General features: G+C 36.5%; 1 protein-coding gene across 1 annotated transcript in view; it reads right to left on the bottom strand.

Annotated features, from left to right (window-relative positions):
• The window catches only part of UGGT2 (UDP-glucose glycoprotein glucosyltransferase 2), a 189,050-nt gene that overhangs the window by 25,601 nt on the left and 147,805 nt on the right, over positions 1 to 15,644 (bottom strand). Inside the window, exons 28-33 of the mRNA XM_080798047.1 lie at positions 11,448 to 11,606; positions 11,034 to 11,119; positions 9,262 to 9,346; positions 3,859 to 3,944; positions 1,952 to 2,050; positions 66 to 150 (exon numbers count right to left, since the gene is read on the bottom strand). Coding sequence (XP_080654173.1) covers positions 66 to 150; positions 1,952 to 2,050; positions 3,859 to 3,944; positions 9,262 to 9,346; positions 11,034 to 11,119; positions 11,448 to 11,606 — 600 coding nt within the window. The remainder of the gene's footprint in view (positions 1 to 65; positions 151 to 1,951; positions 2,051 to 3,858; positions 3,945 to 9,261; positions 9,347 to 11,033; positions 11,120 to 11,447; positions 11,607 to 15,644) is intronic.

Raw genomic sequence — 15,644 nt, 5'->3', positions numbered from 1 at the left:
ACGATATAAAGAATTTACTCTTCAAACATTAAACTATTCTATAATAAAAAGATTAACGTACTTACTTTAAATGTTGGTGAGAGATAATTTTTTAGAAACCAGAATTTCACAGGTGTTTTGGTGTTACGTAAAACAGAAAGCATCATAATTCTGTATAAAATAGGAATGTTAAACCCAATAAGTTAATATCAATAGGAGTTCACTGTTTTTCCTAAGGCTTTTAATTATTACACACACACACACACACACACACACACACAATTACTTAAAGATATTAATCTTTCACTCTGAATTATGGAGAAACAGACTGAAGTACCTTCACAAATTATGGTTCCTCATCAAGGATGTAATGTATAAGGATACACACACACACACACACACACACACACACCCCACATAGAATAAATCAATTGCTTTTCGTTTTTTCCAGTTGACTCTGAAATAGCCTTGTTTAGTTGAACTACCTTCTCATCTCTACTCTATTACTGTGTCATTAATACCAGGTGTACAAAACTGCAGGAGTTGAATAATCTCTGTTAGTAAGTTCACTGGACAGACCATTTGTCTTGCTATGCTAGATCTCTGACCAGGGAAGATACAGATGTATCTAAATTTCCATATTAAAATACCAAGACATATTCAAATAGTTTTGAGGAATTTTCTGATATCCTTCCATATAAAAGGTTAAAAAAATAGCCCTTTGTAGTTAGGAATTAAGCTTTCCTCCTCTTACCCCACCCGTCTTTTTTATAAAATAAGGTATTTCCTCACTAGAAAAGGGAAATTTACTACATATACTTTCTCTCACATATCATATTGTTACAACGTATGTTCATTTCCTAGCCATAGAGAACACCAATATTCCAAATCAGTCAAACTCATGGAATTTAACTGTATTTTAAAAATATACTTCTTGGGGCACCTGGGTGGCTCAGTCAGTTAAGCATCCAACTCTTGATTTCAGTGCAGGTCATGATTTTGGGGTCACGGGATCAAGCCCCACACTGGGCTCCATGCCCCATGTGGAGCCTGTTTGAGATTCTCTCTTTCCCTTTCCCTCTGCCCCTCCCTTGCTCATGCTCTCTAAATGAATGAATAAAATCTTTAAAAAATATATATATATATGTATATAAATGTATACATACAATATAAATATATGTATATAAATATAAATCTAAATGAATAAAATCTTAAAAATATATATATATTTATATGTATATAAATATAAATATATATACATACACACACATATATATACACACACACACACACACACACATATATATATATATAGGGGCCTGGGTGACTCAGTCGGTTAAGCCGCTGCCTTCAGCTCAGGTCATGATCCCAGTGTCCTGGGATCGAGTCCCGCATAGGACTCCTTGCTCAGCGGGGACTTCTCCCTCTGCCTGCTCTGCCTGCTGCTCCCCCTGCTTGTGTGTGCACTCTTTCTCTCTCTGACAAATAAATAAAATCTTAAAAAAAATATATATATATATATATATATATATATATATATATATATATATACTGTTCTCATAATTTTAGGTAATCTCAGGGTTGTGAGATCAAGCTCCGTGCTCAGCGGGGAGTCTGCTTGAGAGTCTCTCCCTCCCCCTCTACTCCTCCCCCTACTTGCTCAGGCTTGCTCACTCTCTCTCTCTCAAATTAATTAATTAATAATCTTTAAAAAAGAAAGAAAAAAGCAAGGTGTAGAATAACAAACGTTGTTACTACTTAAGTAAAAAGTTAAAAATGAAGAAAATATATTTGCTTATCTTCGTATGTCTTTGGCAAGCTATGAAAATACTGGTTTCCTGTTGGAAGGAGACTGGGTAATAAGAAAACAGGTGGATTACTTCACTGCACGCTCTTTCGTTCTTCTGAACTCCTGAAATTCTTTTTGAACCATGTACTACTTTTCAAAGCATTAGATAAAAAATATACCTACCTTAAAAAGCGTTCATATAAATGGCCAGAAGCAACTGAAAATATGTTTAGAACATCTGCTTCCTTTTTGTCTTTTTCTTTATGCAACCTTCTTGTGAAACTTGAATAAGAGAGTATTGACAGCTTCTTAATATGGATTTGTAAACTTTACATACCTAAATACTAAATTTAATACGCAATAAAATTAGGAAAGCCTCTCAAAATAAGCCCCATCTCATACACAAAATGACTGGATCTTTCATTTGGGGTATTTATAATGTATAATTTTTTTCTTCCTAGGTAAAAATTTTATTTAATTAAATTTTTATTTTTATATGCGCAGATATTTAGAACGACTAAAATTTGGAAAAGAATAAACTATAATCACTAGAGATCTATTTTGCCAAACAGGAATCTTTATGACAGTATTTTTCAAATCTTTTCTTATTGTAATCTCCCAAATAAGAAAAATACAGTTGATACTCCCAAGTTATGATTAAACTTAAGATAAAAAAGTGAAAGCATTATATTATACACAGTATTTATGTGTCTGGAGGAGTTACCGTCCCAAACGTGCTACTTCCCCTTTCCCAACACAGCAGTATTTGCTTCTGGTACTTTCTGAACAGCAAGGGGCTGTGCTACAGTTTGACGGTCACCTGTATTCATTCTTGTCTCCACCTTCTGGTTTTAATGGAAGCCAATGGACAAATACCTTTAAAATGCCCACATTCTGCTTCATTATCCTGTCAAACATACTACTCTCCAAATGATCTCAAAACGAGAGGGTTTGAGCCCTTGTCAATCAGTAACAGTTCAATGCACGTAAAGGAAAAAGAACACCATTCTTACCAAACAAGAAGTCAACTACAGAAAAAGAGGCATAAACTGTGCACAATCCCAAATGATGGGAGTGCTTCGGATTGGCAAAATAAAATCCGCCTAGGTTGTTGGATCTATCTGGCCTCAAGTTTCTATTTCTTACCTTCGATTAAGATTATCACTGGTTCTCCATCATAACTCAAATAAAGCCCAGACCTCTGAGATGGACTTTCAGAGTTCTCTACGATGTGGATCTATAGCAGACAGCTTTTGTTTTTCCTCACCTAACATCCTTTATACTTCTAGTAACAAGAACCTAGTATTTGGCATTCTCCATTTTCATTCTGTGAGATCTAGGTGGGATAGGCCGTCTCACTGGCTCCAGAGGTAGGCATATATGACCCAGGCATGGTCAGAGTTACAGTGACTCCCATTTGGGACAAACGGCTAACAAGTGGACCAATGAGTCAGCCCTGGGACTTTATGGAAAGAAGCAATCTCTTCCCACTAGAGATGGCAAACTACTTCTTCTACACCTTCATCTCAAAATGAAGGAGGCCAGGGACTAGAACTGAGACATGGAGGAAGAGTTTCTGGACCACAACACCTGAATGCCCAAAGCCAGCTCTGCTCCTGGACTCAACACACGTGAGCCAATCAGTCCTGCTTTGATTAATACAGGCCCCAACCTAATTTATAGATTCCCTATTATATTCAATGTCCAGGGTCTCCGCTAAGCAGGGCTACTTTCTGTTCCTGTGAACATACTTAATCTTTTTGACTTCACACTTTCACTCCCATCTCCAGTTCTGAGATCTTATCCCTCCTTCGGAGCCCCTCTTAACCACACACTTCTCCAAGGAATCTTGTCACAGGTTCCTCCTCACTAGATACAGCCTTTTGCTCTCAGGGTTTGCAGAGCACCTTACTCTCAGCTGCCCCACAGCTCCGGTTTCCTATTCTGTTTTATTAACAATTTATGTATCAATCTCATCCCACGAGAGAGGACCAATGCTTTACTTGGATGTGTACCATCTGCAAGCCTGCCACATACAAGATTCCTGATGGATCTATGCTTATAGGTTAAAAAAATTCACTGGTAATTACCTTTTGATGGAATCCCACATTCCTTTTTTCTTTTCGTCCTTATCAGTAAGGATATCCTCCTTAATTTTGTCTGGCTTCTTTTGTACCTAGATAACACAGAAAAGGAAAGTCTTAGAACGGTGCAGCTTTACATATTACGCTGCGTGGTTAAAAAATGAAACACCCAGGGCACGGTGACCCCTGTGACTCTAAGATAGGTGCAGTGACGGAGCCAGGGAAGTATGACATTACAGACACAATCTGGATTCAGGCATCAGATCAGCTTCCTGTTGGTAGTTCTTCTGGTGGTTACCTCCACACTGCCAAGTAATATGCTTACGCTCGTATTTACTGATGTATCAACTTCAGAGATTATCTACTAAGCGTATCTGGAACCACGGGGTTTGGATATTTTTCATTCTTTGTGATGACAGACAAGCTGCTCACTTCTCTCACTCTTCCTCTCTGTCTGGAAGTTTTGGCAGTAATAACATTATCATTAGTTCTATGCAGTGTCTTTGTAGCTTCAAATAATACTTAAATATATATTTTTTGTACCAACAGCTTCACGTTTCTCTTGTATACTCTGTAAGATAAGGACACTAATAATATTTCTACCTTTATCCTCCCCCTCCCGCCTTACATTAGCTCAACTTTTACTTTAGCATTGTAAATACAGATAATATCTACATTTGCTTTGGTAAAACCTAATTATAACTTCGGCACTTTGCTATGTTTATTCTACAACTTGAAAGTCAGTAGATAGCGCTTACTGTGACAATGTAAATATTATTCACTCAAGAGTCTGCGAGGCCACCAGCACTGGATTACTTCTGTGTAGTGACAGTAACATGACCACTGTGCCCCTCATGGGAGGCTCTTGATATTTCAGATAGATTCTGCTTTCTTGCATTCCTCCAATAGACAAATATTTTTTCTTAGAATTTTATTGCATTTATTTTTTTCTTGTGGTGAGATAAATTTCTTCTTTGCCACGTTAGCTAATATTTTCCAGTTTATTACTCATGTTCATCATGTGGAATTCCTATCTTCTTGAAGATATTTTTCTTGGAGCTCAACAATTAACTGCCTATTTCTTTCAATGCTTTCTTTGCATTCGTTTTCAGATTAATATCACAATTTCTCAAAATACCTATCTTCCTCTTTCTTGGTCTCCACTGTTACTGTGATGGTGAACACCTTCAATAAAGGGTAGGAAAAATCATTTTTCTAAATCTTCACCCTTCAGAAGATAACTTTGTCTTTACATTTGATTAAGAATTTGGCTAAAGGAGCCTAGCTTCAAAGTGATTCTCCTCAGAACAATAAGGGCTTTGTTTTGCTGTCTTGTAACAACCATCTTGAAAACAAAAAGTCTGATGCTAGTGTTAGTGTCATTCTATGGCTGTGACCTGCTTTTTTTCCTTGATAGTTATTCGGGTCTCATGGGGGCCATTTTTTACTCATGCTAATCTGTGGACCCTTTTGACATGAATATTTTTTTCTTTCCTTATCTGTGAAATACCTTCCCTCCTTCATTTCCTGTTCTTTCTCTGTGGAATTCCTATTCGTGGGTTGCTAGGGTTGATGGGCTGATCCTTATGTTATCTTTTCTGCTCCCCTTGTTCTATATTATTGTGAGCGATGGATAGTAAAGGAGATAGAAATGTGTTATTAAAATCAGTTGAAAGACGTAAGTGGTTGGGCTGCAGAAGGTCTGACTCAGGTAGGGCATGATTACCACCCTCAAAGATTTGGAGGCTATAGTCAAAGAGTTCAATCTGTTCTGTACTACAGACCAACAACTCAAATTAGAACCAATACACAGAGTGAAAAAATTCAGTTCAAGAGAACTTAAGCAGCTTTTCAATGGTCAAAATAGCTCAAAGATGGAATGTTCTTTCGTGCTCCTAGCCTGGCAGAAATGGTATTTCTCTCCTGTTTACAGGACTAGGATAAAACTACCTGGAATACTGTTCCTACAGGGTGTGGGCTTGAGTCAGTATCTGAAGTAGCTGGTCTGGGTTTCATGGGATTTTTCATCTGAAATGGCCAGAAGGAAATGTATTCAAGGTGAGACTGTGTTACTATTGAGAGAGAAAATCAAGGTCAATACAGGAGAAAGAGGATCAAAGATAAATGTAAGTAACATGTATAACTGATCACAGGATAAAGAACAGAGATGATTAGGAACAGGGTATGATGTGGGATGCAAGGTAAAATTTGGTGATACAGTAGTTTAGAACTTGGCCAATATGTAAGGTGTGAGCTTTGTTAGCCTATTGTTATTGGATCTTAGAAATTACAACCACACAGTATTTCCTAGTTATCCTTGGAAATTAATTTATACTTTACTGCATTGTAGATAAAGAATATACTCTGTACGATTTCATTCTTCTGAAAGTTACTGAAACTTTCAACCAAATGTAAAGTTAATTTTTAATTAACATTTTCTGTGTATTTGAAAGACTACTCATTTGGTGTTAGTGTGTGTTGTGTTCTAAATGTGTCTAGGTCAGAATTTTTAATCAGTTCACATCTTCTCTATCTCTTGATTTTTTGGTCAGCTTGTCATATCAGGTATTGAGAGATGGGTGTTAAAAATATCCCAGGAGCACCTGGGTGGCTCAGTTGGTTAAGCGTCTGACTCTTGATTTCAGCTCAGGTCATAATCTCAGAGACTGAGCCCTGCATCAGGCTCCATGCTCAGTGGGGAGTCTGCTTGAGATTCTCTCCCTCTGGCCTTCCCCCCAACTCTTGCACATGTGCTCCCTCTCAAATAAATAAAAAGTCTTTAAAAAATATCCCAGCATGATAGAAAATTTTAAATTTCTCTTTGAAATTCTATTTCTGCCTCATATATGTAAAATGACTTTATCTTTAGTAATGTTATTTGTCTTGTGTAATATCTCTGGTATTATTTAGCTATGCAAATTTTCTTTAGCTTAGTACTGGCCTAGAATACTTCTGCCAACCTTGAGTTTTATTTTCATCTTCACACTAAAGTTGTATTCTTATGTATTAGGTGTTCTTTCTGCAAACAACATATAGCTGTAATTAAAAAGACAAAAAACCCTTTAGGATAATCTTTGCCTTTTAATTAGAACATTTAGTCCATTCATATTTAATGTAATTGAGTGAAATTCTAACTTATTATCTTGTGCTTCCTTTATATCCCATATATTCTGCTTCCTTTTTTCTTATTCCATTTACATTAATTTATTCCATTTTTCCTCTCCATTACGGCATTAATACTTTGTTTCTATGCTTTTAGTAGTTATCTTAGAAGTTAAATTTATATTTGTCTTTAAGTCTAAAAGTAATCATTACCCTTGCTCTGGTCAGTATAAGATTTCATACGTAATTGAAAACAATAGTGTTTATCTTACAGCTTAAATGTTATTGTTATATTTTTTAATGTCATTTATTTTTAAAATCCTCCCAAGATCTTAAAATTGTTTTATATATTCACTGTTCATAGAATTATCCACACATTTACCATTTTCTTCTCTCTTCATTCTTTTAAAACTCCAATGTTTCCTCTGAGATAATTTTTTTTTTTCTGTCTGAAGTACTTCTCCTTTAGTGTAAGTGTGCTAGTGACAAATTCAGTTTTTTTTCATTTGTCTGAAAATATTTTATGTTTCCTCTTGAAAGATATCTTTTCAGGGTAAATTATTCTAGGCTGGCATTCCTTTTTTCGTTCAGTGTTTTTAAATATCATTCCAGAACCTTCTGGCTTTCATTCTTACTGAGAAATCAACGCTCAGACTATCTATAGCTCTTTGAAGGTAATGTTTCCTTTTCCTTCTGATTACTCTAAAGATTTCCCTTTCCTTTGGTTTTCTGCAGTTTTATCAGAATATAGGTGTGAATTTTCTTTTAATTATCTTGCTCATTAATCACTGGACTTCTTGAATATGTAAACTGGTATCTTTCATCAATTCATGAAAACTCTCAGCCATTATTCCTTCAAATATTAAATGTACCTCTTTTTTTAATGTGAGTATAGTTGACACACAATGTCACATTTACCTCATCCTCTTCCATCTTTGTCTGGAACTCCATTTAAAATGATTTTAACTATTCAATACTCACAAAGCACTTTACAAACTGAACTATCTTATCCTTGTAACAGACATGTAAGGTAGGTTCCATTATTACAACATTTTATAGATGAGGAAAATGAGACAGAAAGGAGCTAAGCAATCTGTCTGAGGTCATGCAGCTAGAAAGTGGTGGAACCAGGTTAAGTGCAAACACCAAATCTTTAATTTCTCACTCTACTTCCTATGCCTCTTATGGTCTCTGCTGCATTATCCTCTTTTTTAATGTCCCTGTTGCATTAGGAATACTATCTTCCAATTCATTAATTCTCTCTTTAGACATGTAGAAGTCATCCACTGAATTTTTAATTTGGGTTACTGTATCACTCAGTTTCAGAAGTTCTACTTTAAAAAAATCAGATATGCACTTTATAGTTTTCTGTTCCCTGCAATTGTTTTTAAGCTTGTCTTTTATTTCTTTAAATATTGTAAGCACAGTTGTTTCAGTGTCAATAATTCTAATACAGAGAGTGTGTATGTGTCTGCTTTCTGTTGTTTCTGCTGGTTTTCTCTATGTATTTGGATAGAATCTTATTCCAGAGATATATGGATGTTTCTGCCAAGCACCTGCACAACCTCATCAATCTGGAACTAGTCTAGTGCAAATTCAAGGCTCAGGGGTTTCCTGGATACTTGCACAAAACAAATTTGGGCTAAAAGACTGGGAATAATTTACTAGGGTTCATCTTTACCCTGAAGCTATAGCCAGCTTATTGCTGAGAGGGTCTTCTAACAGTACCCACTTTATATGGGTCCAGGGTTTTACCTTCTGTCCCCATCACCCTGCAAATTAAATCAAAATGATAGTTCAGGTGTACCAGGATGGACAAATGTTCTCAGGACAAGAGAGGCTTCTGTGCTTGCGTACTTCACTAGGCTCTTATTTTCCTTTTAATTTTGGTTTTGTATTTCCTTGTTATCCTTATTATTTTGTTACTGATTTTGTCATTTTTGTCATTGCTTTTAAGATGTTTCAAAAACATCACTTACCATCACTTTTTCATTTCAGGGCTAACTTCTCAACCTGTGTTCCTGATCTCATCTCTAGAGCCTAATTTGTAACACTACCTGGCTATGGATACAGTAGATCTAACAGACACATCCTAACTTAGAAAAAGTTGTTCCTTTTCTTCTAACTTCAAACTCTCTGCCTTCCCTTCATGAACTTAATCTTCTTCTTCCATGCCAGAGTTCCAATATAACTTTTTGGGTAGTAAAATTGCAAAATTAGTTGTAAAATAATATTAATCAATTAAGAGTAAAAAAAGATAATTCTTAATACTAAGAACAAAATAGCAAGAGCTTCTGCCTCACACACTTGTACTTCCAGTATTTTGCTCTTGAAGCTGTTTATCACAACAATGACATCTCCCTGGTCTGGTTGAGAGTCAGTTCCTTCATGCCTAAAAGCAGAAAAACATGTAGATGTCCACAATCAACTCCAGAAAAGACAGTAATTATGATGGTATAAATAACAGAATAAATTAATTTCGTGAAAAGCATAAACGTAACATCACTGTTTATATATTTGCTGTTTTCTGCAATTAAGATATACTATAACACTACAATTTTCAGAATTACCCAGTTTTAACCTAATACAAATTAAAATTGTATAAAAGTAATTCACAAAATTGAATATTGCCTAACCACTGATCAATCCCAAATTAATGCTTATCTTTACTGCTATATACCAAGATTATTACAAAAGTCAAATCTATCATATGTCTTTGATATATTACAGTAATTAAAATATGAAATGCTTTTGAGACTTTAAGTTGTTATATATCATAATTGAAGGAATTCTATACTGTCCAACAACTTTTCAATATTCAGCAGTCATTTTCAAACACCAAAATTTGAAGTGTATTGTTAAATCTGTAAGACCGAAAATGTGTCTAAATGGTCACCCACAACACTTGAATATTTATATTTTATATTATAATGTATTTCATTGTCTAATTTTCAAAACTGCATAAATAAATCAAATATGACAGCTCTGACCAATAACTTTTGATACCATTCTATGTAAAGAAAAATACATAAAATACTGTTAAAAACATTTAAAATAAAGTTGAATTTTGTCAAAGAGGGAATGCAATCAGAGGTCAAATTAGTAGGTACTTTGAGTTTAGTCAGATTCATAACACACACACTGAACACTTTCCTAAAATGAAGATCGGAGGGGTTATAGGACTATGCTGACTAATGCATGCCTTTGACTCCCTCCTTCTCCCAATTCCCCAGCTGAAGTGGTTAAACCAAAGTACAAGGCACAGCCACACCCACCAGTTACCACTAGGAAACAGAGAGGGTTCCAACTTATGTACTAGAAATGGCAAATTTCTTAAATTGTTCAAGAGCTTCCAGTCATAAATGTTGCTCAAGGACATCAGCAATTTTAGCCATTGAATCCACTGTCCAGTGAGAGCGGGCTACAGCCCGGTCACACACATTGTAGCTAGACCCACACAAGATCTAAAGCAAACTCCTTCCATCCAACCAGATGGTAGAGGTAGTAGCGAGGAAGATTCTTACTCTATTTCAGGCACCATTTCAAGCACTTTAGAGATGTTGGCTCATTTGACCCATATAACCACCTTTTGAGGAGGGTACAATTATTATTTTAGATCCCAACAGCCCAGGTAGTCTGGATCTTCCCAACTGCACTATTTGATCTTTCTAAGTAAAGCTAAGCAACTAAAACTCATTGCACACATAAGTACAGTCAGCAGCTTAGATGAAGAGAATAAGCTAATCAAGCAAGCAGAGGACAAGGACTTCACTTAGAAAGAATTACGGCCGGAAAAAAGGGGAGAATTCAAATAATTATACATACTCAATGAGATGTGAGAGAAGATCGTATCTCAGTAAAAGCCATTTACCAAAATGAAAGGATTCACTACATCTCAGGAAGTATTATTATTTTTTAAAAAGGACACATACCTATTTTTCTGGAAATTATAAATAGAAAAAATAATTTAAATTTTTGGAGAGGAAAAATAAACCATCCTGCCTCTCATTTCTTCTTAACGAAAACATTAAAAACTTAATTTACACATGAAAAATTTTGAAGTGGTTTATATCACTCACCCAACTATTTGATAAATATCTTCAGATTTTCCTTCACGTAATTTCAGTATCCAAGCACCTGGGTTCGCTTTTAATTGAAAATATCCCTTTCAGAATGAGAAAAATATGATGATAGTTATAGGACGAAAACATCCAATTGTTCAAAAATGATTCTACATGAACGACTCAAGAGAGTGTTAACTAACTGCAGTGAATAAATTCTGTACATGAATTCCAAAAAGGAGATTTGCCAATATCATGAAAGTATGATTCCCTCCATTTTTATTACCTTATTTAAAGATTCAATTTTGTTTTCTGGGAGCTGTTCAGCAAAAGCAGGATGAAATCAATTTCATCTTATTATCAGGAGAACTTAAGAGGATTTCACCAAAACATGTAATTAAATACAATCGATTAAGTATTTCTAATACTTACGAGATTGGCCATCACTATTGTATCAACCACAACAGGTTTATTTTTTGTGCCAAGTGTAAACTGCAGGCCCCGGGGAGGTTGTTCTGTCATTGTATCGAAGCAATGTCCTTCCAGTAGTAGATACTCTAGTTCATATTCTGCTGTAACAGTTCTCTCAATCTATGGGAACATAGGTCATTGCTTTTGGTATTAGTAACTCTCATAATTCAAATTTTGTCATAAATAAGTGGAACTATTTTAATATTGGCCAATGTATTGTGGGGGCAACATCAAGTCTTTTATATGAGTGACTTAATAGTTGAGTCAATTTCTTAAAGACCAAAACTCAAGATAAGTTTTTTTTTTTCATTTTCTGTGAAATCAGCTCTACGCAAGCCTCATGATCTGTTCACCAGAATCAGAGGCAGGAAGAGCTCATGGAGTTGTAGAATTCGAAGATCTCTTCAAGGCAGAATGAGATGGGAAATTCCTCAGAGAACTTGCTTCATTGGCTGTCACCCTAGAGCCCCTTCCAATCTGGCAAGAAAGCCAACTTATCATCATCCATCACCTCTCTTGTAATTAAAAAAAAAAAAAAAAATGTTTGCACTCAAAATAGCACATGCTCATCAAAATAATTTGCAAATAAAAAATGTGGAAAAGAGGAAAAACAGCAATCACTTAGACTAAACATTCCTGTACAATCAACACACTGATTTCTTTTTCACTTTTCCATAAATATTTTTCTAAGAAAGTGTAACCTGCTTTTTCATGAAATACAGCTTTCTATGAACATGTCCCTGTCTCTACAAACACCCTTTTAAATGGCTGGGCATTCCAATTGTTTCCAGATTTTCCTCTACTGCAAATGTTAGAATATTTTAGGGATAAAACTTCATAGGAAAAACATAAGCAGACATGAGAATATATCAAACGGTAAGTGATTTTTACATAATTTGGTAATTTTGTTGAGCAGATAAGACAGTAATGCTATCTATAGCTTATTTCATTACGGGCTTCTGACACTTTTTAAATGTGTTTAGGATATAAAGTATTTGAAAATATTCTATACTGTATAGCTGTTTTCTTTGTAATTACCACAGAAATAATGTAACACTTGTGTGTAGCATTCCTCTTTAAGTCCAGTTCTTAAGAACAAGAAAGAAGTACCTTCTTTGACAACGGCGCATGATTCAACTTTAGTTGGGTTCTGAATCAGCTGTTGAACTCTCACTAGCCTAGTAACAAGCTTCATATACTTCACTGACCTGTGTCCCCAGCGCTCACAGCATCATGCATGGATGGAAACATTCACGTGGGATAGTCTCTGAATGTGAGAATATTTCAAGTGAGAAAAAAGCTGTAGAGCTCTTCTAGCTCATTCCTTCATTTTACAGATAAGGGAAATGTACCCCACAGTGGGTGTGAAGCTTAAATATTTTTCTTCATGAGATATTAGGGCAGAGTTCAAGTATGTTCAGTCAGGTTGTGACTAAAAAAACCTTTATTTCATATTAATATGAAACTTTCTCTCATCCCTAGAGTTGTAGAACAGACACCAATTCTGTGGACTGAATCAAACCACAACACCAAAATTAGCCAATTCATTTTTCAAAGAGTTTTTTCTAGTGAAAATATTTTAAGTTTATTGATAATTTCATAAAGGTAATTTGTTAAATCCATTCCTATTCTCAAGGTTTATTTTTAGCAAGGATGGGAATTTGTGATTTTTTGTGATGTTTACATCTCCTTTACATATTACCTGTTCTAAATATTACCTGTTGATAGGAGACATGAATTTATACCTTTCAAATAGAACTTTGGGTGCATATTAATATTTCTAATAGAAGTGTTTATTGTATTGTTCTGTGGTTAAATTGTATAGAAGTGAGTTCCTTACTTTAAAAGAAGTGTAAGTTTAATTATAAAGATCATCATTTGGGTTTACAAACAATTATCTATGGCGCTAAAATAGGAATTCTTTAACAATTACATTGGCAGTGGGCATCTAGATTACAGCTGACCCTCGAACAGCACAGATTTGAACTACACAGACCTAATACCTGTGGGGGTTTTTTTGATACAGTACAGTACTGTAAACGTATTTTCTCTTCTTTGTAAGAATTTTCATGGTTTCTTCAGCTTACTTAAAGAATTTAAAAAATTAGGAATTTACTTAGAGTACAATATGTAATATATAAAACAAAAAAGACTACTGATTGACTGCTTATGTTATTAGTAAGGCTTCTTGTCAACAGCAGGTTATCAGTAGTTAAGTTTTGGGGGAGGCAAAAGTTATACATGAATTTTCAACTACTGTGGGGGAGGGGTCAGTGGCCCTGACCCCCATGTTTTTCAAGAGTCGACCATACTGCATTTCAGAAGCAGCTAATAAAGTTTTCTGTGACTTCCTTTTTAGTATAGCCATATCCCCTTGTCCTTCAACAACCTTTTATTCCTCACTCCCTCTTCCCTGGTAAACACCCACGAGTACTTTAGGTGTTTTGAGACCTTTCAGATCTAGGCTGTGACCGAACACAACCAAAAGGTATCTGGACGCGGTCCTCACGACAAGCTCAGCGAAGAACCACCTCTGAGCTCCAGGCGGAAGGGCTCATCTCCCTCTAGCCACTTCTGTCCCCCTTAATTATGGCATTGATGCCAGTTGTACCATAAACCACGTGAACAAAGTCCCGGTAAGGGAGAGTTTTTCTCCACCACACTTTTTAGGTGTTGATGTGATGTCCAGGGGTTGGACGCAGCGAGGGAGGACTTGCATGAGCCAGCGTGTGTCACAAACCTCTCATTCTGAGCCTCAGTTTTTCAGTGTGCACCTTCCTTTGGACCTACCATGCCTTCTTTCTACCCCAGCAAGTGTCTCTACTTTGTTAGTTCATAGTCTTCCAGGACCGTGGCGGTAATATTTTAAGTATGTACAGAACATAGTGGAAGAGAAGAGCCTTGGAAGTAGTTAACTTTGCAGCTGTGAGAACTTGCAATTTCCTTCCCTTTATTCATATGATCTACGTAGACAGAAAGAATTCTCTATGGCCTTCTAAAATAAACAGAAGGACTCTTCATTTATAGAGCTACTAGGAACATCCAACTCCTGATCTTGGGGTTGCAGGCTTGAGCCCCACGTTGGGAGTAAAGACCACTGCAATAAATTAAAGAGCTTCTAAAAAGTCACTCAGTACCTGTTACCCATAGCAAACAATGGTCAGTTCATCTCCATTAACTGCTTAATAGCTGCCGAAATCTTTTTTTTCTTTTTTAAAGATTTTATTTTATTTGACAGAGAGAGAGAGAGAGATCACAAGTAGGCAGAGAGGCAGGCAGAGAGGAGGAGGAAGCAGGCTCTCCGCCAAGCAGAGAGCCCGATGCGGGGCTCGATCCCAGGACCCCGAGATCACGACCCGTAGCTGCCGAAGTTTTCACCACTCAATCTAATTCTTTTCTAAGCTGTGTTAACTCTCCCACCACAAACTTTTTACGTTTGGCTGGAATCTGTAAATCTCTTTCACTGGTATTGGTCACTGAACTCTCCAAATGAGGGATCCAGTAGGTCCTTCAAGGGAGCCGGCTGATTGCAGAGAAAACAGGACTTTTTACTTTTTGCCAAATTCTTTTCTGAATTTCCCTCCTGGATTTTATTACTTTTCTGCCTTCCTATTCTTTTTTTTTTTTTTTTAAGACTATATTTATTTATTTGACAGAGAGAGAGATCACAAGTAGGCAAAGAGGCAGGCAGAAAGAAAGAGAGAGAGAGGAAAGCAGGCTCCCCGCTGAGCAGAGAGCCCGATGCAGGGCTCGATCCCAGGACCCTGAGACCATGACCTGAGCCAAAGGCAGAGGCTTTAACCCACTGAGCCACCCAGGCGCCTCTGCCTTCCTGTTCTTTCCCTGGATGTGCAGGCTCGTGTCTGGCGATGGCTACGGCTGAGTTTTAGGTCCTTCTCTGCAGCCAGGGGCTGTGTTCCACCCAAGGGACAAGAAACCACACAGTCTAGTCGAGTGCCTCAGAAGAAACGTGCCTCGAAGGAGAATCTTTAGACAAAGTTAGCGCATGAGAAACAAACACGGGGAGTAATCTCAACCAAATTAGCAGCAGTAAATGTTTGTACCTCAGTAGGTCGAGGGCCTTGGACTCTCTTCTGAATACAGTGTTTTGAAAGACTCCTATTTTAAAACAGCCTCCTCCCCCTTTTACGGTGGTGG

Source organism: Martes martes (assembly GCF_963455335.1).
Source record: "Martes martes genome assembly, chromosome: 3".
Lineage (NCBI taxonomy): Eukaryota > Metazoa > Chordata > Mammalia > Carnivora > Mustelidae > Martes > Martes martes.
This window is presented reverse-complemented; position numbering and strand designations above follow the sequence as displayed.